At 39.5% G+C, this 27,891-nt stretch overlaps 1 protein-coding gene across 1 annotated transcript in view; it reads right to left on the bottom strand.

The window, feature by feature from the left end:
* cftr (CF transmembrane conductance regulator) overlaps window positions 1-22,018 on the bottom strand; it is a 62,308-nt gene extending 40,290 nt beyond the window's left edge. Inside the window, exons 1-7 of the mRNA XM_022208476.2 lie at window positions 21,934-22,018; window positions 20,455-20,565; window positions 11,978-12,089; window positions 5,829-6,044; window positions 4,833-4,922; window positions 2,558-2,721; window positions 351-476 (exon numbers count right to left, since the gene is read on the bottom strand). Coding sequence (XP_022064168.2) covers window positions 351-476; window positions 2,558-2,721; window positions 4,833-4,922; window positions 5,829-6,044; window positions 11,978-12,089; window positions 20,455-20,565; window positions 21,934-21,986 — 872 coding nt within the window. The 5' untranslated portion in view covers window positions 21,987-22,018. The remainder of the gene's footprint in view (window positions 1-350; window positions 477-2,557; window positions 2,722-4,832; window positions 4,923-5,828; window positions 6,045-11,977; window positions 12,090-20,454; window positions 20,566-21,933) is intronic.
* Window positions 22,019-27,891: the final 5,873 nt, after the last annotated feature.

Genomic DNA, 27,891 nt, shown 5'->3' with positions numbered 1-27,891 from the left:
TCAATGATATGAAAACAAGTTTCTTTCCTTTATCTGTACTGTTATAGAAAGTCTAAACTTCATAATATTTGACTTTTAAAAGTCTTTGATGCTTCAAAGATTTTTGAAAATCAATATTTCATCATGGTATCCTATCATATAACTAACATATGGCTTCTTGAGTTGTGGTTAAACATGTTTTGTGAGGTCAGTCACAGTGACCTTTGACCTTACACGGCCAAAATCTACTCAGTTGATTGTTGAGTATAATTTGAGCCAAATTTGAAGAGATTTTGTCAAGGTTTTCTGTCAAAAATGAACAACAGTAATAACTCTGTATATTCTCTATGTGTGCACACTATTCGCCTTACTGTCTGATGTTTTTGATGATGGTCTCCATCACTTCCTCCCAGCCGTAAGCCTTTACAGAGTGAATGTTCTCTACAATTTCTGAAGTGAGGGCCAGGCGGCGGCTGATCATCCCTGCTCGCTTGACCCTGTTCACACAAAATAGTTTTATATGGACACAGGTCACTTTCACAGCAGCATTAGCATACATACAGCGCTTTCATTAAAGGGGAACTTCTTTTTTTTTTTTCAACCTGGGGTGTGTTTTAATGTGTCATTTCATACATGTGAGTGATGGAGAAATGAATTTTCGACATAGCTCCAGTATTTAGCCAGGCAGGCAGCTTCACAGCTCAGCTCGCGAAAAGTATGGGGCAACTTGCCGCCCTAACGTGCTTTTTTCCCACAATGACCGGCTCGGATAGTCTCAACGAGTGTCCCATAACATACTAGAGATGAGAAGTGAACGAAAACCTCCACATTACTTGGTGATTGCCATTTGTTGTGGTCTGTATCCAAATCTCAGGACGCTAGAAAGCAAATCTCGCTCCGAAATTGCGCGATAGCTCGCGAAATTGCGTGATAGCTCGGGCCAAAACACCGGTTTGTGCTGGTCAGTATGGGGAAAAAAAGCACGTTAGGGTGGACTTTGATGCGGGGGGGCAATTTGCCCCATACTTTTCGCTAGCTGAGCTGCGAAGCTGCCTGCCTGCCTAAATACTGGAGCTATGTCGAAAATTAATTTCTCCATCACTCACATGTATGAAATGACATATGAAAACAGACCCCAGGTTGAAAAAAAAAGAAGTTCCCCTTTAAGTATTCAGGACCCTGAATCATTATGCTATGTTGCAGACTTATAAAAAAAAGGATTAATAGTGTAGAATCAAAAAGTAAAATCTGAAATATCACACTGACATAAGAATTCAGACCCTTTACTCAGTACTTATTTAAAGCACCTTCACCAGCCACTATGGATTAATTCTTTGTGGGTATGACAAGACTGGCTTTGCAAATGTAGATATGTTTTTTGCCATTCTTCTTTGCAGATTCTCTTAAGCTGTGTCAGACTGGATAAGCACCATTAATGGACAGCAGTTTTCAGGTCTGTCCAGACATATTTAGTTCAGTTCAAGACAGGACTCTGACTGGACCTTAGCGACATTCAGAGTTGTCCCACAGCAACTAATGTAAAACTTTGGCATAGCCTGAGGTCCTGATTAAGGACATCTCTACTTTGTGCTGTTCAGCTTTTCTTAAACCCTGATCAGTCTCACTATCAGGGCTCACTACCTCTCTAAGCCTACAGTTGTCCTTCTGTAAAATTTTCCCATCTCCTCTCACTGTCAGTCGCTTAGTTTGGCTATGGGGCCTGCTCATCCTGGAGCCAGAGTGGTGGTTCCAAACCTCTTTCATTTAAGAATTATGGAAGCCATTGTGCTCTTGAGACACTTAAATGCAGCATCAATTTATGTAGCCCATCCCAGAGCTGTGCCTTGACACAATTCTGCTTTTGAACTTTGTAGGTAGTTCCTGATGATTTTGTTTTTGCTCTGATATGAATTAAAAGAAGTGAGACCCTACATACGTATAAAGGTATGTGCCGTTCCAAATCATCTGTTTCAGCTGAATTTACCACAGATGGACCCCAATCAAGGTATAGAGACACCTCAGAGATGATCAACAGAAATGGAGGCACCTGAGCTAAATTTCAAGTATTTTAGGAAAGAGTCTGAGTATCTAAATCAATTCACAGATTTGCAAAAATGTCTAAAATCCAGTTTTGTTTTGTCATTATGAGTTATGGAGAAGAGACTGATGAGAGAAACGATGTATTTAAATAATTTTAGCATAAAATTGCAACATAACAAATGTGAAAAAAGTAAACGGGGTGTGAATACTTTCTGAATCAACTCTACATTTATGTATGCACCTGTACTTAATGCACCTTCATGTTATTTTCACATGTGTACTGTCTGTGTATGTATATTTGTAAATATGCAGTATATGAACATAAAACTACATGTATAACATGCATTATATAACAGTTTCTTAGACAAGAAATTGCAAAATGGGAATCAGAAAAAAGATTACTACTAAATGCTATATATCTTCAGAGAGCAAAGCTAAAACACATGGCAAGACAGAAAGCACAATTACAAGTGCTGTTTAGTTGTGATGTATATATATATAACATATATGTTCTATATTGTGAGTGCACATGGTAGACCTGTGAGGTCCCATCTTCTGGGAGAGCCAGGCCTGGATGAGGCCCAGCAGCGTCAGAGCTGCCAGGGTACAGAAGCTGTTCACATCGATCAGTTCCCAGAGCAGACCTCCACACAGTATACACTGCAGAGGGGTGATCCACACAAAGTGGGCCAGACCCAGACTCTGCAATACACACAGGGTACACCGAGAAGACATTAGTGTACACAAGGTAACTTGAATATGACTTTTAATAATGGAGTAATGATGTGACCCTTTGTCCACAGTGAGTTCAAAGGCCAGGTTCAAGGAATACTCCAATGAACGCTTTTGTTTTGAGTAACATACACTCACTGACTTAAAGAGATGCCTGGCAGGTTAGCCAGAGAACAATAGCTCTGGTTAGCGCGGACCAACGTGAACAAAAAGTAGTCATGGGCAACAATGCTAAATAGCCAAGAGCGCTATCAACAAACAGAAATTCTGTATCACGATATATTATGGTAAAAACATAAGGGCTTGGAACTAACTGGCCATTTAAACAGACAATATAGCAAGTAGGTTATGCTATGCAGTGCTGTTTTATGAAGAATCAGTCTGACAATAATTTGTTTATAGAAATAAATTTGTGCTTTAGAGGAAGTATGCACGATTCTATTTGTTCAAATGAATTGTATCTACATTTTACATTTCAATAATTATCTAAATAATAATTAGAAATATGATGTCTCTATGGGAAATGCAACTTTTTTGTCGTGGAAAACTGGTCTAGGGTGATGCTATGAAGCAGTCTGAGGTGCAGACAGCAATATTGCATGTTTTTATGTATATATCACTGATTCACTTAAAGACTGTGAGCCTGGTCCTTTGTATAAAGGAAAGCCACCTAAACCACTGTAGGACACTTGTGTCTACATACTGAGATACAACTTCATTGACCTGAGTCCGGCGTATTGTTTTACCACAGAGGAATTACACAAAGTTGTTTGCTGAGTTGCAATGTCACAGATTAAGTTTCAGAATTGTTTAATGTTTTGTTTTTTTAAACAAATCCTGCAGCCCTTTTTGCACATAAGATATTTGCTGTGTAGAATACTGAACACGTAGCAACAATGATTGGCTACAAAATACAAGACAGTGTAAAAGAATGCGAACACAAAGAAAATTAGGACAACAAACAAGCAAGAGAGCTTTCTCCTTTGAAGAATCCACTTTCATTGACACTGTGCTGAAGAATCTCAGTTGTGCTCTACGTAGGTACGACACCCAGTTCTCACCTCAGTAAGGTCCTTTCCCCCCTATTCTCCTGCACTCACCTTTCTGTTTCTCCTCCAGGGTGCACACACAACCAGACAATGTAAGCCTCTCTTGCATTAGGCAAGCCAAATCCAAGCAAGGTGATAATTGTCCCAAAGCAGATTGCAGAGTGTTTCCACATTCAACACCTCACTGAGACCCAAGGCAAGATACAGTTCAGCCAGCACACACTCATGCACACCCTCCAGCTATGTTGTCTTGCATAATCACAGATTTGCATTGTAACACTGACGCACAATTATGCAGCACGTTGCTTACGTACTAACATTACTACATGTGTCTGTATATGCACATGTATTGTTTCACATCTATACTCCTCTAATTGTCCCAGAGCAGTGTTGAATACTGAAACTGATTCATTGAAGTCAGTGAGGGTGTGAACTGTCAAGCCTCATTTCCCTCCTAAAAAACCACATCAATCACCCCCCCAAAAAAACAAAAAAACAAAAAACAAACCTTCCAGCTACTTATGAATGGAAAACTACTGCAGTTTTTCTCCTCTCCTTTTCGTATTAAGAGCTAAGAATTTATAATACATAATCTAAAATTTATAATATATAATCCATAATTTTCATGCTTGACTGATTTCTGATTAACTTTTTTAACTTACTTTGGAAGTTAATCCACAGTAACTTCATGGGGATGATGTTTAAATGTAAAAATAAAATATAAAAGGTAAATAAAAGGTCAGTGTTCCTTGTAGCTGCCAACTTATCCAGTCAGTGCACAACAAATACCTTATACACGATTGAACCAAGGATTTTGGAACACTTGCATCTAAATTACCAGAGATTAGTGGTTAATGGAAAAGTAAAACCAAACATTGTGCCAAAATATATGATTCTGAAACAAAAAGTGAATACAATTCTCAATACATAATATTTATTCTAGAAACAAGTTATGTCGGTTATGGAAAGGGACTTTTCTGATTGATTCTGAATAATCAACTCTCTCCTGAGAAATAGTTGACTTTTTCTCACCTCATCCAGCTTGTTGAGGTGGGCAGACATCAGACTAACCAGCTGACCTGTGCTGATCTTATCCAAGACTCGGCTGGACAGCTTCAAGGTCTAAAAAGGTCACAGGTCACAGGTCAGTTAAATCACAAAGGAAGAAAGTGAACTGGATGAGAGGAAGTCAGTGACACACGGAGAAGCTTCGACACCAGGCTGCCACGCCCCTAACAGCCGCCTGTAGAGTGCCACTGCTGGCCTTCCACGTGTGAGAAGCACTCTGGGAGTGTTCGGCCATGTGTGCTAAGCAAGTGGGAAGCATTTACCTGATGAGGCAGCCCCAAAGCACCTGATCTTACAAAAAAAGTTAAAAAAAAAAAAAAAAAGTAAAAATGTAAATGCAACTGTGTTACTATCTTTTCAGCAGGATTGTTTTGTTTTGTTCTGTTCTGACAACTATCACAGCAGTGACTACAAGTAGCGAGTGTACAATTCATGTGCTATCAGCAACACAGTGTCACTGACTGTGAGGGTGACTATACACTTCACAACAGTTCACAGGCAAACTTCACATGCTTTGCCCTAGTTATGCTGCAGATCAAAAAACAAATTAAGTGAAAAATAAAATAAACATGGCGCTTTTTTCAGTGCTGAGTTTCAGCTAGAAATTGTTTTTTCACCTTTCACATGATGCTTCAACTACTTATGCGTGAGGAGCTGAAAACTTAATTGAAATAACTGATATTTCTTTAGAATCACATTATTCTACACACGACATTTAAAAATATACCAATAGTAATAGTTTATTTTAATATCAGTCGAGTGGTAATAATCTATCTTTAAGGTTTCACCAATATTACACATTTTGAATGATGACAATACATTTTATATACATTTAAAGAGTTTATAAAGTGTAAACTTGGCTAGAAAATTGTCTCAATCCTCAAAGACCCTTTTAGGTTTCACACCAGGTAAGCCATAATAGAAGCTGAGATCTTTTAATGTATGCTGTCCTCCCCTTACCTTTTTGTATATTAGACTGAAAAGGGCAATGCGGATCTGCATGCCCAGATGATGCAAGCCAAAGATGGCAGGCTGCAACAGGAGGAAGCGGGCGGTGAAGAGGAGGCTGAGGCCCAGGGCCAAGAAGTATCCCTGGCTCCGCTCCGGAGCATGGAACGGGTCAAAGGAAGCAATGATGCGACCCAGAAGCTGAGGTTGCACTGTCTTGGATGCCTCCTAAATTAAGACATGGGACAAAAGAAGAGAGAGAAGAGAGTCATTTAGGTGACAGAAATAACTTCAAAATAGGTACACAATCCTATTTTGCTGTTTATTTTTCAACATGAAATAAAAGTAGAAAACTGTGCTAGGTAATAAAACAAAACAAACAAAAAAACAAATCATAGATTCACAGCTAGATCTGGATCTGATCAACATGCCCAACATAAGAAAACATCAATGTCACCATTTTGCATTTTACTGCAAAACTGTCAAATATCTACACTACCATTCAAAAGTTTGGTGTCACTTAGAAATGTCTTTAGTTTTGAAAGGAAAGCAGTTTATTTCAGTGAAGAAGAGTGTATTCATGTCTCTACAGGTTTCTGTGATCAAAGTTTAGTCTTTAGTGCTGTAACACATTTATAAGGTAAAGTCTACAGTCTGGTTTAGGTTACATTTTCTATTATCATAAAATGATAGGCCTCTCTATCTGATCTATATCTTATTTACAAATCTTAAATCTGTCATACACTCAAAATGGATGGTCTGCCTCGTCCTTTTTATAAAGTTATTCTTGGTTTGTTTTGGTCATATCCAACAGATCTACACACGTGGACAAAATTGTTGGTACCCCTCAGTTAAAGAAGGAAAAACCCACAATTCTCACTGAAATCACTTGAAACTCACAAAAGTAACAATAAATAAAAATTTATTGAAAATTAAATAATCAAAAACAGCCATTACTTTTGAATTGTTGATTAACATAATTATTTAAAAAAACAAACTAATGAAACAGGCCTGGACAAAAATGATGGTACCTCTATAAAAGATTGAAAACTATTTGACCAGAGTGACATGATTAACTCGGGTGTGTCATTTAATTGACATCACAGGTGTTTCCAAACTCATAATCAGTCAGTCTGCCTATTTAAAGGGAGACAAGTAGTCACCCTGCTGTTTGGTGAAAAGGTGTGTACCACACTGAACATGGACAACAGAAAGCGAAGGAGAGAATTGTCCCAGGACATCGGAAAAAAAATTATAGACAAACATCTTAAAGGTAAAGGCTATAAGACCATCTCTAAACAGCTTGAAGTTCCTGTGACAACAGTGGCTCATATTATTCAGAAGTTCAAGACCCACGGGACAGTAGCCAACCTCCCTGGACGTGGCCGCAAGAGGAAAATTGATGACAAATTGAAGAGACGGATCGTTGGAATTGTATCCAAAGAGCCCAGAGCAACCTCCAAAGAAATTAAAGGTGAACTCCAAGGCCAAGGTACATCAGTGTCAGATCGCACCATTCATCGTTGTTTGAGCCAAAGTGGACTTCATGGGAGACGACCAAGGAGGACACCACTGCTGAAAAAAACTCATAAAAAAGCGAGACTGGAATTTGCAAAAATGCATGTTGACAAGCCACAAAGATTCTGGGAGAATGTCCTTTGGACAGATGAGACCAAACTGGAGCTTTTTGGTAAGGCACATCAACTCTATGTTCATAGACTCAAAAACCAAGCATACGAAGAAAAGAACACTGTCCCTACGGTGACACATGGAGGAGGCTCAGTAATGTTTTGGGGCTGATTTGCTGCATCTGGCACAGGGTGTCTTGAAAGTGTGCAAGGTAAGATGAAATCTGAAGACTATCAAGGCATTCTGGAGAGAAATGTGCTGCCTAGTGTCAGAAAGCTTGGTCTCAGTCGCAGGTCATGGGTCTTCCAACAGGACAACGATCCAAAACACACAGCCAAAAACACCCAAGAATGGCTGAGAGAAAAGCGTTGGACTATTCTAAAGTGGCCTTCTATGAGCCCAGATCTGAATCCCATTGAACATATGTGGAAGGAGCTGAAACATGCCATTTGGAGAAGACACCCATCAAACCTGAGACAACTGGAGCTGTTTGCTCATGAGGAGTGGGCCAAAATACCTGTTGACAGCTGCAGAACGCTCATTGACAAATACAGAAATCGTTTAATTGCAGTGATTGCCTCAAAAGGTTGTGCAACAAAATATTAAGTTATGGGTACCATCATTTTTGTCCAGCCCTATTTCATTAGTTTGTTTTTTTTAATAATTATGTTAATCAACAATTCAAAAGTGATGGCTGATTTTGATTATTTAATTTTCAATAAATTTTTATTTATTGTTACTTTTGTGAGTTTCAAGTGATTTCAGTGAGAATTGTGGGTTTTTCCTTCTTTAACTGAGGGGTACCAACAATTTTGTCCACGTGTGTATATCCTTCAATAAAGTATGGGAACCTTCATCACTTTCAGAATGTAGTTTCAGTTATCTGCTCCCAGAACCAGAACTGAATCGAGGAAAAACAGCATTCATGTACTTTACTTGGAATCGGATGCAAAATTGGCAGAATCATGTGATCGTTGCGATTCACAATTTGTGAGAAATTTTTGTGACTTTCTGATGCAGTAATACACGCAATTTAACCTTATTTGGATTGTTATACACTACCGTTCAGATGTTTAGGGTTACTTGGAAATGTCCTTATTTTTAATTTTCAGAGAAGATAACATTAAATGAATCAGAAATACAGTGTAGACATTGTTAATGTGGTAAATGACTATTCTAGCTGGAAGTACATTCACTCTGTTTCCCCCTGTGCTATTTCTCCGAGTGTCCCTGGTCCCAGAGCTGGATGCTTCAGATCTGCGGTTGATGTTCCACCAGCTGGTCCAGTCTCCACCATGTCCACTGTGGGATGCTGTTGCTGACCTTCCTCCAGCCCTCTGCTTCCAACTCCCTTTTTCCACCAGTCAACTCTGCATTGCCTTCACTATACTGTTATGCTAACTTACATACTGTTTGAATTTTACTGCTAGCTATATATGGAGTATGTTTAATGTCAGAGCCGTACATCATAAGAGTAAATTATGAGTCAGTTTTCAATGTTAGCTTATACTTTGTCTGTGTCACATATCCTGTCATGCATGTATCCAAATGTGTGTTGTGTTTTCCTTGCTTTCCCACCCCTCCCTCTTCTCCCATCCCTCCCCCTTGCCCTCTTCTGTCCTTCTCAACCCGCCCGGCCAGCAGGCAGATGGGTCCCCCCTATATTGAGCCGGGTTCTGCTCGAGGTTTCTTCCCTGTTAAAAGGGTGTTTTTCCTTGCCACTGTCGCCTTTGGGCTTGCTCTGGGGGTCAGGCATTTGGGTTCTGTAAAGCGTCTTGAGACGAGTTGACTGTAATTGACGCTATATAAATAAAATTGAATTGAATTGAATTGAATTGAAATGGCTGATTTTTAATGGAATATCTACATAGGGGTACAGAGGAACATTTCCAGCAAAGATCACTCCTGTGTTCTGATGCTACATTGTGTGTCCCACAGTGCCTCCTAAACATCTAACAGGCATTCTTGTTATCATGACAACCAGCTCCGACTGGTACTAACATACGCAATGGCAGCTGTTGGCACCTTTCCATAAGTTCGGGACAGTGAGTTGGGTTGCGACACTATAGTGCGACATGCTGGTGAGGTTTGTACGTCATTGCACAGCAGATTTATTTGCCGTCTGCAGCAGGACAGCAGTGTTAACAGGTACAACACAGAACAACATACAGGTGGAGCTGGCAGTAGTACAAGTGACAACAATGCTTAAATGAACATAGCCATGACCTCATACTGTATTTACTTTGTACTCTGCTTACTGAAAGACACTGTAACTGAATTTGAGCATTTCCAATGCCAAGACTTTACTGTTTCATTCTGTGGTTGCAGTATTGAGCATCATTTCATGGTTGGTGAGATGAATCCGTTTTTCAGGCAAGATTTAGACAATATTATACTAAATGAATCAATAATAGCTGAGGGACAAAACTGTGTAAAAATAAAATACCATACATTTTATAGACAAAAAACACAATTATTTTCATTTTTTTAATGTATTATGTAACAGTTCATTAAATATTTTGGGAGTTTTTTGACCGCTGTTTTCTGAAATTTTGTAACTTAAAATATTTAAACAACTAAATTTCAAAATAACTTTAATGAAATAAGTAATGCCCTAATTACTACTGTTGGCGACACACCAACTTGTGATTGACTGGTGATATGTCCATGGAATTTCCATGCCTCCAGTGTTACATGAGGTGAGATATGCTCAACTTGTCATGATGCTGTATGGTCAGCAGAGAAATTACATGGGTGGTTGGTTGGGTGGGCACATAGACATGATTTGTCAGACAAACAGTATCATCTCCATCATATGAGAGTTGGATGCCCATAAAAGGCAAATAACTTATCTTTTACACTGTTTTGCTCTAGAACAGTATTACTCTAATCCTTTTGGATTTGAACTTGAATTGTTGAAGCTAACAAAGTGCCTTAAGATGCACATCTACTAATGAAAGTTAGTTACTGACCACAAGTATTTTCAAAGTCTAAATATGCCTAAATATAAAATTTTATAATAATAATAATAATAATAATAATATTGCATCAAATTTATATAGCGCTTTTTTGGTCACTCAAAGACGCTTTACAAGATAGACAGGGGACAAAAAAAAATGTAAGCAAAAGCCAGATCGAACAAGTGGGTTTTTAGAAGAGTTTTGAATGTTGAAAGTGAGTCAAAGTTGTGGATGGGAGGTGGAGGTGAATTCCAGAGTTGGGGGATAGCAGCTGCGAAGGCTTGGTCTCCCAAAGTCCAGTGCTTAGTACAGATGATGGGCGTCAGGAGGTTTGAGTGTGCAGAATGAAGGTGAAGAGAGGGTCGGTGGTGTTGGAGGAGGTCAGAGAGGTAAGAAGGGGCCAGGTTATGGAGGGACTTGTACATCAGGAGGAGGAGTTTGAAATGGATATGATATTGAACCGGGAGCCAGTGAAGCTGTTTGAGGATGGGGGTGATGTGCTCCCTGGAGCGGGTGTGAGTGAGAAGGCGAGCAGCAGAATTCTGGACATACTGTAATTTTTGCAGTTGAGTGGAGGGAAGACCAAAGAGAAGGCTATTGCAGTAGTCAAGTCTGGAGGTGATGAAAGCATGAATGAGTATTTCAGCAGTGGTGAGGGAGAGTGAGGGGCGGAGACGTGCAATGTTGCGGAGGTGAAAGAAAGACGTTTTGGTGACGTGTTTGATATGTGATTGGAAGGAGAAGGTGGGGTCCATGATGACGCCGGGGTTGCATACAGAGGGGAGGGGGTGACATGGTGACCATCAACTAGGAGTCTGAAATTCTGAGCAGAGGGGAGAAGAGATTTGGGTCCGATGATAAGAAGTTCCGTTTTGTTGGTGTTAAGTTTTAGAAAGTTGTTGTCCATCCAGGTTTTCATGTCAGATAGGCAGTTGATTATGTTAGAAAGGATGATGGGGGTGATGGATTTAGCGGAAACGTAAAGTTGGGTATTGTCGACATAGCAGTGAAAGTTAAGTCCATGGTGGCGAATGATTTGACCGAGGGGGAGCATGTAAATTGTGAAGAGGAGGGGTCCAAGCACCGAACCTTGGGGAACTCCGTGACTGACAGGGGAAGTGAAGGATCTTGAGTTGTTTGCAAAAACAAAGTGATGGCGTTCGGAGAGGTAGGAGGTGAACCATTGGAGCGCTGTGCCAGTGATGCCAATTGACTGTAGACGGTGAAGAAGGATGGTGTGGTCGGTGGATGGTTTATGTTATGTGTTTCATAGGTTTGCTTTATTGACAAATGCATCACAGTTTCTTGTCATTTTCGTTACATCAAAGAGGAAATTGGCAGATTTTAAAACTTCTTGATCATGTCACCAACACTTCACTGTATTCTGCAGTACCTGGTTCAAACTAAAAGTTTATTACATCTGCTTTACACAAATAAAACTGATTTCCACCTAAGTGAGACAAAAAAAAATTATGAGCTGTGGCATGCCCCATGAAAGCAGAATGAATATAATCCACAATTAAACATATGTCAGATGTGCTTTCCTCAGAGAGGACAGACTGATACACTCACCCCAAAGTAGAGGAGGACACCAAAGAAGGCGAAAGGGCCAAAGAAGCAGCGAGCCAGTGCTCTCATCAGCCTGGGCTTGTTCTTGGCTGACACCACCTCCCTGTCCCATTCTCTGCAGGGAGGACAGAGTTACAACACAGTTAAACAACAGTGTAGGCTCAATGAGGGACTAACGCACACAACAGCCAAATGCCAGCAAGGTTTGGCTGTTGCTCTTCTATTTGTCTACTACTACTCTGGCAATGAACCAGCTGTCCAGACTTTAAGAGTCCTCTCCACAACTTTGGTGATAAAGTCACAGAACAAGAAGCGGTAGCACAATTATTTATTTTTATTTTGTAAAGAAATTCCTGAAAAGAAACAAATGTATTTCATGAAAATAACTTACTTTTTAAAAAATAGATTTAAAGATATGCAAGTGTTATTATTTTTGACAGGCTTGTGTTTGGGTAAACACAAGGTTAGATGGTGTGCATTTTTATTGTTGCATTTCTACTTATTTTATTGAAATATCGATAAATATTGCTGGATACTGCCTGCTCTTGCTTTTCTACCGAACTGTACTAACTGTCTTGGCAAGCAGGTACAGAGGCAATAAGTAGCTGCATTGTTCTCTGAGAGTCATTTATAACCAGGGTGATCTGGATGAGCACTTCAACAGTGAGTCATGGGAGCAGTAGAGAAGAGAAAAGATGAGTAAAGGAGGAAAAGGAAGAGAAGGTAAGGCCACTGAGGAAAATAGTGATAAAAACATAAGTGGGCAACCTGTGTAGGTTTGCTGAGTATTTGTCTCAGTTTGCACACAACTGTAACAGAGGTAGAAAATCCACTGATCCAATCTGACAGTTCAGTATCCATGTTAAATGTGATTAGTGCCATTAAAAATTCAGTGTTTCCATTTTCAATTACATTCAGTCAGTTATGGCAAGGCACCAATTCAGCTCTTAGCATCGCAGTAATCCCTGGCCACATGTTATCTTACATACAGTGGGTATGGAAAGTATTCAGACCCTTTGAAATTTTTCACTCTCTGTATCATTGCAGACATTTGCCAAAATAAAAAAAAAAAAGTTCATTTTATTTTTCATTAACGTACACTCAGCACCCCATCTTGACAGAATAAAACAGAAATGTAGAAATTTTGGCAAATTTATTAAAAAAGAAAAACTGAAATATCACATGGTCATAAGTATTCAGACCCTGTGCTCAGTATTGAGTAGAAGCATCCTTTTCAGCTAGTACAGCCATGAGTCTTCTTGGGAATGAAGCAACAAGTTTTTCACAACTGGATTTGGGGATCCTCTGCCATTCTTCCTTGCAGATCCTCTCCAGTTCTGTCAGGTTGGATGGTGAACGTTGGTGGACAGCCATTTTGAGGTCTCTCCAGAGATGCTCAATTGGGTTTAGGTCAGGGCTCTGGCTGGGCCAGTCAAGAACGGTCACAGAGTTGTTCTGAAGCCACTCCTTTGTTATTTTAGCTGTGTGCTTAGGGTCATTGTCCTGTTGAAAGGTGAACCTTCGGCCCAGTCTGAGGTCCTGAGCACTCTGGAAGAGGTTTTCCTCCAGGATATCTCTGTACTTGGCCGCATTCATCCTTCCTTCAATTGCAACCAGTCGTCCTGTCCCTGCAGCTGAAAAACACCCCCACAACATGATGTTCCCACCACCATGTTTCACTGTAGGGATTGTATTGGGCAGGTGATGAGCAGTGCCTGCTTTTCTCCACACATACCGCTTAGAATTAACACCAAAAAGTTTAATCTTGGTCTCATCAGACCAGAGAATCTTATTTCTCATAGTCTGGGAGTCCTTCATGTGTTTTTTGGCAAACTCTGTGTCTGTGTCTTGCACTGAGGAGAGGCTTCCGTCGGGCTACTCTGCCATAAAGCCCCGACTGGTGGAGGGCTGCAGTGATAGTTGACTTTGTGGAACTTTCTCCTATCTCCCGACTGCATCTCTGGAGCTCAGCCACAGTGATCTTTGGGTTCTTCTTTACCGCTCTCACCAAGGCTCTTCTCCCACCATTGCTCAGTTTGGCTGGACGGCCAGGTCTAGGAAGAGTTGTGGTCGTCCCAAACTTATTCCATTTGAGGATTAGGGAGGCCACTGTGCTCTTAGGAACCTTGAGTGCTGCATAAATTCTTTTGTAACCTTGGCCAGATCTGTGCCTTGCCACAATTGTGTCTCTGAGCTCCTTGGGCAGTTCCTTCAACCTCATGATTCTCATTTGCTCTGAGATGCACTGTGAGCTGTAAGGTCTTATATAGACAGGCATGTGCCTTTCCTAATCAAGTCCAATCAGTTTAATTAAACACAGCTGGACTCCAATAAAGAAGCAGAACCATCTCAAGGAGGCTCAGAAGAAATGGACAGCATGTGAGTTAAATATGAATGTCTCTGCAAAGGGTCTGAATACTTATGACCATGTGATATTTCAGTTTTTCTTTTTTAATAAATTTGCCAAAATTTCTACATTTTAGTTTTTTTCTGTCAAGATGGGGTGCTGAGTGTACATTAATGAGAAATAAAATGAACTTTTTTGATTTTGGCAAATGGCTGCAATGGTAAATGATTCTAATGAGTACAAGCCAGAGAAGTATACAAACCTAGATTAGTGATCTGTGCCAGCAGGTAGTGAGTCAAAGCATCAGTGGAGAAAAAATGGATCCATGAATCTCTGGCACAGGCAGCAAAATATGGCCCAAAGACATAACATTTCCAGGTTACAAACTCTACAGGGAATTGCCTGATGTTCCCATATGATTGAAAACAGTTACTGTTTCTGTAGGTGAAACCTGGGACCTCAAAAAAGGTCTTTGGTGAAAAAGGAATAAACTGATGATTTGGTTATGAATTACCCACTTCTTGCTCACGTCATGCTGGTTTAGTCAAGGTGAAGCCTGCAACCTTGGACAGTATGTGTAAGTATAACATGAATGTATCCTTCCCTTTGAGAACATTTAGGTAACGGTACATCTGTAGCATTGTCTTTATGCTTTGACGCCATTGATTACTGTGATTCTTACATATAAATTACTACTGGGTCAAATTCTGAACATCTGTGTGACTGCTTTTTGCAACGATTAAGGGGATACAAACAGAGGTAAGACTTTCAGAGTTTATGGTGATAGCAGAAAATAAAGGGAAAAAAATATGACAGAGCAAGGCAGATGGAAAAATTTGATGATCACACTAACAGAACAATTCAAAAAGAGAGAGTGTAGCAAGCTTCTCAGCTAGCCTGTTCTTGTTTACTGCATCAAGGCATCACAACTTACACTGACACTTAAGTTTCTATCCTAGCTCTATGTATCAAAGTTTCATATTTAAATGTTTTCTCCATTAAATGATCTATCCATCTGCTAAAATGACAATCCATCTATTAAGTCCCTGCCTCTCTTTGCATCAACCCCTCCCACTCGCTGCAGCTCAAGCATACCAGCACACCAACAATAAGGGCTGGTCCCGAGTTTGTTTCAGATGAACCCTGAAAGTCTGAATCTGAGTGTTTCAGAATATCATCAGTACATTTCAGTTTCAACATAGAAACTACCAGCCATGGTTTTGACAGCTTGTTTCACTTGTCAGTCCCTCCAGGATTTCGCAGGCATTTTTCGTGATTGTTGCGGCCGAAAATGCCTAAATTCGCGTCAGCTTTTCTAAAAACTTGCAATAAAAGTTGCGATGTTTTAAGCTTATTTGTTGAGATAAAATTGCGGGAGATAAGTGACAATTGCTAAAAAGCTGCATTTTTTCCAGCTTGTAGAACATGTTTCAACACTGTAATTGACAATATTTATTCCGAAATTAATTATTTAACGTTCCAACCCATTTCCACAAAAGCTGGCACACCATGGTGGGAAATTAGCAGCAGCCAGATACTGGTTTAATATGACGTGACCTAACTATGCAGAAGGCGACAGGAATTGGTGGGACTCAGAAACATCCCAACAATTTAATCAGTTGTTCTTTGTGTCATTTCCGATACGTCCACAGAGGTAGATTTGTAGTAGGATCACAGTCATGTGGTCGTCAGCGGGCCGCTGAGGTAGCTTTCACTTGTTGCCATGGTTACCGTGCCGCTATCAGACGCTGTGCCGCTATGAATCCTTAACAAATCTGTGGATCCAAACTTTAAGCCATATCACTGCCGAAGTCTAATCATTTGGTGTCATTTCTGACCGACCCTGAAAACTTCATTTAAATCCCGAGTCCGTTTTTGAGTGATGCTGGTAACAGAGGAACGATTCACACACGCTGATCATCACATAACTCCGCCGTGTTCTTTGGTGGAATAATTTAATCTAATTGACCTCATTCTTTCAGTGCTCTAATGGATCTGGATGCAACAGTTTCCATCATGGTGATTTGTCTGGTCTGTTGTCCGCATTTCAGCCGTTCTAATATGTTTTGTGTTTAAAAAAAAGTGTGTATCAATCGATGACTTTTTTTTCTTTTTTTGTATTCCACCACAATATTGCATGGTTGTAAAACAGTTGAGCTCCGCTTTGGTGAAAAACATCAGTGAATTAATTGTTCATCACGGTCTTCAGCAGTAATTTTTGTTGGTAAAAGAGAGACATTAGTATCGCACATGTCTGCATCTTCAAACCATAAACAAGGAAGTGAATTTGGTGACGTACGTGCATTACGTTTGCGCTGGGAGCTGCTATGATTAATGGAACTCACAGGAGGCGGGCCAAAATTGCGGGAAAGTTGCGGTGATTGGACAAAATTGCAAGCACGCGCAAAATTCGCAGAGATAAGTTGATTTCGCGAGAATTCGCGCGATCGCAACATCACGAATTCCTGGAGGGACTGACTTGTGATGTGCCTTCTAGACTCCAGCAAACACCACATCATGGATATTTTACCTAGCAAAAAAAACAAAAAAAACACAGAAAATAAAAATATATATTACCGTTCAAAAGTTTGGGATCACTTAGAAATGCCCTTATTTTTGAAAGAATAGTTATTTTTTCAATGAAGATAACATTAAATTAATCAGAAATACATTCTAGACATTATTAATGTGGTAAATGACTATTCTAGCTGAAAACGACAGATTTTTAATGGAATATCTACATAGGGGTACAGAGGAACATTTCCAGCAACCATCACTCCTGTGTTCTTATGGTACATTGTGTTAGCTAGTGGGGTTGAAAGGCTAATTGATGATTAGAAAAGCCTTGTGCCATTATGCTTGCACATGAATAAAAGTGTGAGTGACCCCACACTTTTGAACTGTAGGGTATATACCATGGTTTTTGATAACAGCACTATCAATGCTTTAAATTTGACTGAAAATGGAGATTTTAAGTAGTATATTCTATCTCTTTCTATCCTTTTCATGCCAGCAGACCTCAGTGACTTAAGGTGAACTGAAGGTGATGAAAAGGCTGACGGTACGCAGCATGCTTTAATGGAAGATAAAGTTCACATTCCCAGAAGGCTGGGAATGTGAACAGACTGTTTGCCTGATCGGAATAATGAAAGCAAAATCGCCAACCACTGCTCATTTATCACCTGGTGGACACTGGGCCCTTTCTAAAGGTTGACTTTTTAACACCAATGTACATTAACTGGCTTGTTGGCACTGTTCAGTGTGACGTGGGCCCCTGGGTGACCAGAGTGGCAAGGCCAATGTAGGACACAGCTGTGATCATTAAGCAAGGCAAAAAATAAAAAGGAGAAAGAAACACGAGTATTTCATCTCTGGGATAACATCAAACTTCTTTCTTTAAAAGAAGATACTACTTGCCTAAGACACAACATTTGCTTATTGCTACAAAAACAGGAAAAGAAAAGATGAGGGTCAGAAAGGAAAAAGACATAAAAAGAACAGAGGAGGACAGTATTTGCAGAATTCACATAGCGCTTGTGTTGCCATGGCTGACCATTACAGGTAATACCAGTTTAAAGTCATCACTTAACTAATTTCGAGATTTTCAATTAATTGTCAGGTCTGTAAAGTGATTATAGCAAAAGAGAATAGAAGCATCTGGCAGCTTGTGGCTACAGTGGCAAAAACAGAAAAAGACACATAAGATAGAGTAGCAGGTCGAGAGTAAGTAAGAAACAGTGGCTTGGAGAGGGAAATAATGAGACAAAAAATAGACTAAATTAAAAGTGAAAGACAGATTTTTAAGTAGAAAAATACAAGTTAACCTTGCCCATCATGTGTTGCCTGGCTGTTTGTTGGCACACACAGGTTTGGTTTATGTCTAGCTCAGTTTAAATGCCGGCCCATATTTTAAGTTGACTCTGAAGAGAGGATGACTCATGGCCTGCTACTGTAAACACGTGTAAAGGTGACGTGAAAAACATCAAGGCTATAAATTTCTAGGTTGAAGCTTGTCTACAAATTTACCTGTAATAAAAGGACTTAATCCTCATGTACGTTACACGCACATATTGGATCTCCAGCAGTACTGCACATACTATCAGATTATGTGAATGACATAGTGCATATAGGTAATGATTACATATCTGGACATTTTCTGTGCATGGTATAAAGTGAGAATGCACTTTAGTTAGTGATTCTAATGCATTTCCTCTAAATGTCTCACAACCAGCTCTCTAGAATGGAGTAAAGCTTACAACATTCAGACATGTAACCATGAGAGTAGGCTCATGCTGTAAATAACGTCAGTAATGACAGTCACATTCCGTTTATTTTTATTTATATGTGCTTCTTTAATGGGCCACTGAAATGAGGAGTAATTTTTCACTTTCATAGGTGCACCTGTGCTTTTCCAAATATGACAAACCAAAATGTCTGCAGCTATAAAGGAATAATGTGTGCTGAATTGCTAATGTTTTTTCTGTCTCTGTGTTTGCTGAATTTTGCTGAAAAATGCTAATAAAATCAGATGTTCTCAGCTGAAATTTTAGATGGATGATTTGTTTGCGAGCGTTACTTTGCCCCACTAAAAGGATTACTTTTGCCTTTCTTACTTAATACCTGATTATTCAGGCAAGTATCTAGAGAATCCAGGGATGGAGTTTCAGCTAATATTAATATCAAGCACCAGAGCTGGGAAACAAATGTGATTTCTGTGACTTGGAATGTGACATTATTGGTTGGAGGCAGGTGGGTTTCTAAATTGCTGCTATCCTTTGATTTTGACACTGAACAATGTCTACAGTTTACTCAGAGTGGTATGAAAAAACCCTTCTTGCCTTGCTTAGAAGAAGTCAAATGGATGACCAACTGTTTGAAGCTGACAGGCTACAGTAGGTCAGGTAACCATTTTTTTTTACAACTGTGGTAACAGAAAAGCATCTAAGGTTGTTGAAACTTATGATAGAAAGGGAACAACAACAGAACACCACCTCGGGTTCTACTCTTGTCAGCAAAGAACAGAATTTTGAGGCTGCAGTGGCCGAAGGCTCATCAAAACCAGACAGATGAAAGCTAGCAAGTAGGTGGTAGGCTACAAATTTGATTTCAGCTGCATAAATCCAATCCAACTTGTGTCAATAGTAGTGGTGTAATTACGTGGGAATGTTTTCATTCCTTTAATATCAAATATGATTTAAATGCCACAGCCTGTATGAGTATTGCTGCTGCCCATGCGCATCCCTTTATGGCCACAGCTGACCATTTTGTAATTGCTACTTCCTGTAGGACAATGCCACAAAACAAAAGTTATTGCAAACCGGTTTCACTATGATGGTAGTGAGTTCAGTGAAGTTCCCAGATCTGAGAATACTTCGGGGATATGGCTAAACAGGAGTTGAATGCATGGATGTGCAGTGGGTAAGTCTGCAGGGATGATAAAAAATAGGCTGTTTACAGAGGAAGGAGCTGACATAGCAAAGTATGAATTTTTTTCCTTTTGCAAATCACCTTAATTAATAACTTTAAGGTTAAGCTAAGTGTTTGTTTTCATCATATGGAAAGTCTTATTTTTAAATCGAACTCTTCATTTTGATTTTTGATCAAACTACCAAGCAGGTGCAAGTCTCATGTTTGTGTCAACCTCTCTTACATAATGATGGCATTTGACATCCCAGTTTGAGCAATGTACCATTTATACTTCAAGGACAAAAAGACAACATTTATGCAATTCAGCTGATATTTTGTTTTAAATACTGACACAAGCCAGATAACTCCCATGTGAACCATAAAAACAAAGCTTCTTTAAATAGCTGCATTTTACTTGCATTTCCCCTTGATGAGCCTACACGACGTTTTAATTTATTACAAACTATGTTTCGTCCTATGGCATACTGAACAGTCAAGTGAAAAGAAAACTAATCAGTTGTTACTTTATCAAACTGGGGACCTGGAGGAACAACACCAGAATGATCCCTGGTGTGTCATGGCTTACTCTGAAAAGCTGTAAAGGTCACTGAATCAGGTGGCAGAATGAAAGGAAAACTAATTGTGACCTTTTGTCATAAACCAGATCTCCTTATGAGCCTGGACCATGGCCTAACCGTCCCGAGTTAGTGTACTGAGGTGCACAAACCTTTCAAGTCTTTCGGAGAGGTTGTCTGCTGAATCAAACGAAGGAGCCTTGTACACATCTGTCAGCTCCAACTTCTTTCTGAAGCCCTTCCTCAACAGCGGTGATGTCCACCTGTTTGAAAACCACACATTAAAAAGATTATTGAACATCAGTTGTTTGAAGCTGTGATGCCTAAGAGAAAAATAGATAATAGACAGTATTTAACATAAGAACACATGATCTTGTTCTTTGCATCTTGGTGGCACTGTGTAAATATAGTATAGTAAATAAAAACACATAATAAACATTTTAGAATTTGTTGAGGACATTTGATAGACGACAGTAAGATGCACTTGGTTGTGTTTGGTAAGAGGCTAAGCCTTTGGCATAAAAGCCAGGGTTAGAGTGTCTAAAACCCTTAATGTAAACTTGTGTTAGTTGTCAGCTAATCTAACAATCCTTGAGGTCTCAGACAGACTAATGACAGAGGAGTAAAGTCAGATGTTTGCTAGGATCTGTGACTGAATCATTTAAAGAAAGGCTCTCCCAGCCAAGTGACATAATATCATCTGGTTTTTTTTTTTTTTTTTTTTAAGTGGGCATCTTATTTTAGAGTCTTCATCGGTGAAAGGAGGAGGGACACACTGCATCGGTGCATTAGCAACACTGATGTACATTTTTTTGGCAGGTAATATGCAAATATCACAAAGAAAAAACAAACACATTTAACCATGCAATTTATAGTACTAGGTTTAATATCCATCGTAAAATAATGACTTAACTGAAAGATTGTTAACTTGACCAACGCTTGACTCCTCTCATCCAGGTTAATAATGAGGCTCTAATTAATGTCGATGACTCTAAGCAGGTTTTACAAACACTGATGACTTAACACCTTGAAGAGCGTCCACCTCCACCTGAGAGTACCTTCCAGAACAAACCTCAACGGACCACGACCCACATTTTGCGCAGTTTTAAAACGCCACATGCATTTACACACGGAATTAAGCGAGGTTTCTGCTGCAATTACTATTCACATAGGCATGATGTAAAAGACAGTTTCTCTCTCAGTGACACAGGTACCATAGTCCATGCCAGTGTGACTGCACTTCCTAGCGGGTTTTACGCTTCAGGACATCATTTTCTTCATTTCTTAAATTTTATTTTTCTAACAAAGTAACCCAAGTCACCCACGTTTTGTTACTTGTTCAACGTTTTTTACATGCATCACGATCAAACCTCGAACTGTGTAGCAGCAGACAAATAAGCAACTGTTGCATTTATTGAACAATTTATGTCCATAATATTCATCTCCAAATATCACCGCGGCAATACTGCTCTATTCAATTACTAAAACTCATGGTTGTCTAAAGTTTCTTCAACCCCCCCCCCCCCCCAAAAAAAATGTGATTTTTGCGCAATCTTTTCATTATGATGTGGTCTCCATCGCGGAGCTGCGCGTGCACCTTGCCATCGGGATGTAGACGAAACATGTCTTACCAGAAGAAAAATTTGGAGAGGAAGTTCGCATCTTCCACTGGTGACTTCTGCATCCTAAGAGCGAAGCCAGTTTGGTTTCTCTGCAGCTGAGTGTCCCTGCGCGTCGCTTACATTTGTGTCCCCCGGATAGCTCCGTTCCCACAGACCCAGAGGGGATGCTCTACTGTTTTATCCTCCACTTTGTGTCTGCGTTAGAACTGATGTCACTGTTCAGTATTCTTCCTCTCCCAAAGCTGACAATGCCTCTCTGCCCCTGCGCGTCTCCCTGCTCTTTCTCTCTGGTCACACTCAGTCCACTTCTGCTCTCTCGCTGTTTCTCTCTCTCTCTCGGTGTGACAGGGAGAGGACAGGCCATCCTTTATGGGCTCGCAAAAAACTTGCGGAGACACGTCATTTCCACGCCGACGAGCCTCAGGTTGCATATTGTGGCAACAAGTTGGAGAAGCAGCTGATGGACTGAGGCCACCTCAGTAGACAGATGCAGGAAAGATTGGCAGATCCACAAATCAAGCTGGAATTTTTTTTTAAACTTTATTTGTACTCAGACTAAATCATTCGATTTCTTCTTGCCCTTTTGTTATGCTCCCAACTGCCTCCAAAGTTCATTTGTATGTAAATTACACAGGAGCTATCCTACGAATTGCTCAAGACTAACTGATTTGTGTAAAGAAGGGTTTTAAAAATTTGTCTTACATTAACACTTAAGCATGCAACACCTTCAAATCAAAATCATGTACCCAAAACAAATTTTAAACAGGCAAAAAGTGTTTAATTTTTTTTTCTAAATTCAATAATATAAGACAGTTAAACATCAATATGCATTAAAAAGAGCAAAAAAAATCTTATTTGTCATAAAATGAAAATGGCATTATACTTATTCTGGAAACATAAATAACATGAATAAGTTACAGAGCCTACAGGTGTTACAGTTATTTCATCAGCCACTGCTGGTCTACTGATATACAGTGAGTACAGAAAGTATTCAGACCCCTTGAAATTTTTCACTCTCTGTGTCATTGCAGTCATTTGCCAAAATAAAAAAAACAGTTCATTTTATTTCTCATTAATGTACACTCAGCACCCCATCTTGACAGAAAAAAAACCAGAAATGTAGAAATCTTGACAAATTTATTAAAAAAGAAAAACTGAAATATCACATGGTCATAAGTATTCAGACCCTGTGCTCAGTATTGAGTAGAAGCACCCTTTTCAGCTAGTACAGCCATGAGTCTTCTTGGGAAGGACGTAACAAGTTTTACACAACTGGATTTGGGGATCCTCTGCCATTCTTCCTTGCAGATCCTCTCCAGTTCTGTCAGGTTGGATGGTGAACGTTGGTGGACAGCCATTTTGAGGTCTCTCCAGAGATGCTCAATTGGGTTTAGGTCAGGGCTCTGGCTGGGCCAGTCAAGAACGGTCACAGAGTTGTTCTGAAGCCACTCCTTTGGTATTTTAGCTGTGTGCTTAGGGTCATTGTCCTGTTGAAAGGTGAACCTTCGGCCCAGTCTGAGGTCCTGAGCACTCTGGAAGAGGTTTTCCTCCAGGATATCTCTGTACTTGGCCGCATTCATCCTTCCTTCAATTGCAACCAGTCGTCCTGTCCCTGCAGCTGAAAAACACCCCCACAACATGATGCTCCCACCACCATGTTTCACTGTAGGGATTGTATTGGGCAGGTGATGAGCAGTGCCTGCTTTTCTCCACACATACCGCTTAGAATTAACACCAAAAAGTTTAATCTTGGTCTCATCAGACCAGAGAATCTTATTTCTCATAGTCTGGGAGTCCTTCATGTGTTTTTTGGCAAACTCTGTGTCTGTGTCTTGCACTGAGAAGAGGCTTCCATCGGGCCACTCTGCCATAAAGCCCCGACTGGTGGAGGGCTGCAGTGATAGTTGACTTTGTGGAACTTTCTCCTATCTCCCGACTGCATCTCTGGAGCTCAGCCACAGTGATCTTTGGGTTCTTCTTTACCTCTCTCACCAAGGCTCTTCTCCCACCATTGCTCAGTTTGGCTGGACGGCCAGGTCTAGGAAGAGTTGTGGTCATCCCAAACTTATTCCATTTGAGGATTATGAATTCCACTGTGCTCTTAGGAACCTTGAGTGCTGCAGAAATTCTTTTGTAACCTTGGCCAGATCTGTACCTTGCCACAATTGTGTCTCTGAGCTCCATGGGCAGTTCCTTCGACCTCATGATTGTCATTTGCTCTGACATGCACTGTGAGCTGTAAGGTCTTAATATAGACAGGCGTGTGTCTTTCCTAATCAAGTCCAATCAGTTTAATTAAACACAGCTGGACTCCAATAAAGAAGCAGAACCATCTCAAGGAGGCTCAGAAGAAATGGACAGCATGTGAGTTAAATATGAATGTCTCTGCAAAGGGTCTGAATACTTATGACCATGTGATATTTCAGTTTTTCTTTTTTAATAAATTTGCCAAAATTTCTACATTTCAGTTTTATTCTGTCAAGATGGGGTGCTGAGTGTACATTAATGAGAAATAAAATGAACTTTTTTTGATTTTGGCAAATGGCTGCAATGACACAGAGAGTGAAAAATTTCAAGGGGTCTGAATAATTTCTGTACCCACTGTACTTCTGAATGCTGACCTCCACTCATCATCCTTCATATAAATCAGAGAACAGCAGAAGCAGTTTCAGGAGACCTAAGTGAACTTGAAACTTTTTAATCAGTTTCAGGTTATAAACAGTTTCAGGAGAGGGAGGATCAAAAACCTCCAGAAATTCCAAAAAGGAACAGAGATAAAAAAAAAAAAAGCAGCGAGACTTTGCTGAGTATATTAACATATAAACCGTGTCTAATATTCAGTCAGCACTTCAGCTGTAGTTACAACAAGAGTGAACCACAGGCTGTGGCAACAAATGTACATTAAAATCACGCTTAAGCTAATGTTCCAGTAACGATTTTGTATGATATAGTTAAACTATAATTGCACAAGTTTTATCCTTCTGTATTTTAGTAGCTCAAAGTCAGAGGCACAGTGGTGTTCAAGGGCACAGGTTTCATTTCAGCTTTCAGGTTTCAGCTAGCAGCCAATATGCATTAGAAAGGAACAACCAGAACAAAATGTTTGCATGTTACCAAATTAAACCTAACGGTGCCATCTCTTTGAAAAGTAACTGATCTAGTACTCAATAGGACATGTTCCTTCCCAAAACTAACCAGAGGCTGTGTCAAAGAGACAGTACATGTATTTAGTACATAACTTTGATTTAATACACTGCTTCTTAAAAGGTTATTTAGATCTGGTAATTACCTCAGTCTGAGAGAAAGGAGAATGGTAAACCTGAACTTTTTAAATGGAACTGAAGGAGAACACTAAAGGACTGTTTGCTGCTTAATGCAGAAAAGTTATTATAAGGCTTGCCTCGAGGAAAGAGTGACCTCTCCTGGACACTGACTGTCCCCTGCTGGATAAGACTATGCCAAAGTGAGACATCTCAGCAGACTGTCACTTACACATCCAGTCGCCAGTTTAGTAGGTATACAAAAGTTCTGCAATAAATCCTGCCTGAATGAAGGAAATAAAGTTTAGTCATTCTGAAATTTTATGATAATTTGAGGATATAAGGTCCCACCTTGGTGTAACAAAACTAAACTTTAAATCAGCAAGATGTCAGTCAAGCACAGTTTGCAAATACCCACTGTGACACGAACGTGTACATAAGTAAATATCGGAAAATACCTGTGTGGGTGATTTGTAGGTGTGCAGAAGGTTTTAAAAGGTCTTGCACAGCTCACTACATATTTTTGAAGCAATTCCGTCGGCATGAAAGTGAGCAAATGAAGTAGCATATTTTTAAATTTTTGCTAGAAAAATAATTCTAAATAAAATGTACACAATAAGCAGCACCCAACCACTCACCTGCCATATTAACAATCCTAAAATTAAAAGTAACATAAAGCCACTGGGGTCTCTTTCTCTCTTTCTAGAGTAGCCATTGGAGAAACAACAAAAACATTACTGCTAGACAAGGTTAACAAAAAAATAAATAACATGTCTGGTAATCTAGCTGCCATAATATGACAAAGAAACATTTACACTTTAAGTGCAAATGCTTGCTTTCATTCCTTGGCTGTAGTAAGTTAGCTGACCACTAATATTAGCTGGCTAACAATAACTATATTTACAACTGTGTATAAGGTTGAGGCCAAAAGTATTTAGGATCTCACACATGGTTGAGTTATTTATTTATTTATTTATTTGTAATTTAAAAAGTGTATAAAAGTCATGATGTAAAATTATTACTACCATTTTTTTAAGTAATGTCTGGAAAATCTGTGATATTTTATAATTGCTAACAGTCATTCTGCATTTCTCCACTGGATCCCCCCCCTCCAATCCTCTTGGTTATGATCTCCAAGTCCTCCTTGCCATCACTCTGGTCTTCAGTTCATTCACAGATTTTTGGTAGGATTCAGGCCTGGACTCTGGCTGTGATGTTCCAACGCATTCATGGTATTTTCTGGTATTCATTTCCTGACTACAAGTTTCTTCTGCAGACTGCCTGATGTTTTCCTTCAGAATCTTAATGTAGTCCTCTTTTCTCATGATGTTGTTTACTAGTTTATGGGGTGAGAAACACGAACAAAGCATTACATTCACACCACCGTGCTTGATCATGGGGATAGGGTTTTTGGGGTTGAATAAGTCTCCTTTCTTGTGCCGAACATAAATCACGTTTGTGTCCACACAGCTCCAGTGTCCTCTCACCAAAAACTCTCTGCTTTGTCCAGGTGAGCTTGTGTGGCCGTGTTGTAGAAGTGAAGTCCTCCTTGGTGTGTGTTCATGGAAACCAGCTTTGTTCAGTGTCTGCTGTCATGTGTGATTGAGATGTTGGCACCAGGATTGCTCAGATTCATTAGGACTGTCTTGCATTGTTCTCTGCCTCTCAAACTACCATTCTTGCAATCACGTTTGGCTTCCTACCAACACTTGGAGATTTTTCACAGTGTGGAACCTTTTGTACTTTTGGATTGTGTACTTTGACAACTAGCACTTGAAAACAGGGATGTATGGTTTCACAGCCTCTCCCCCTCCAGTGAACAGTCACAATGCACAACATGAGGTTCTTACTAAGCTGATAGGTGATAGCCATGACTTGCAATTGACTAGTAACAGACCAGAAAACTAGTAAATCAGTTCTACATGGTTGCTCTAGACCAGGAACATTTCAAATGCTGTAGAAATTGTATTTTCAAAATTTAAGTAAAACAGAATCAGTCCAAATTTATCACCTTTACAGTGCCTTATCATCTTGCCATTTCCTAAATGACCAGTAAATTCACAGCATAATAACTTATAAATAACCACAACTCCAAATTATCACAGATATCTGGAACTGAACAATATAGTGTTTTACTATGTGATTAAAACAACAAAATTAAATCTCACCAAAAACACAAAATATTACAGAAACGACACACAAAACGACAAAAACAAGGGAAAAAATGACAAAATATGAGACAAACGACTCAAAACAAAACAAAAAAGAGAGAAAAAATTAGAAAAAGTTACAAAGCGACAAAAAATAAACAAATGACACAAGCAAGACAAAAAACCCCACAAAATGACAAAAACAATGCAGAAAAGAGCGAACATAGCCAAACACAAAAAGAGACAAAAATGAGAGACAAAAATACATAAAATGAGACAAACACTTGAAACAAAAAGAGACTACAAATTCAACAAAAAAGTTACAAAGCAACAAAAAAATGGACAAACAACAAAAAATATACAAAAAAATTATACAAATGACACAAACAAGACAAAAAATGACAAAAGCGAGAAACAAAATGAAAGTAGACAAAGACAAGTGAAACAAAAAAAACACAAAATGGGAAAAACAATACACAAAACAACAGGCAAAACATAAAATGACACAAAATAAGACAAAAACACAAGCGAGACAAAAAGGAAACAAAATGACAAAA

This window comes from Acanthochromis polyacanthus, chromosome 8 (assembly GCF_021347895.1).
Source record: "Acanthochromis polyacanthus isolate Apoly-LR-REF ecotype Palm Island chromosome 8, KAUST_Apoly_ChrSc, whole genome shotgun sequence".
Taxonomy (NCBI): Eukaryota; Metazoa; Chordata; class Actinopteri; family Pomacentridae; genus Acanthochromis; species Acanthochromis polyacanthus.
Note: the sequence above shows the minus strand (reverse complement) of the source record. Positions and strands in the feature narration are given on the sequence as shown.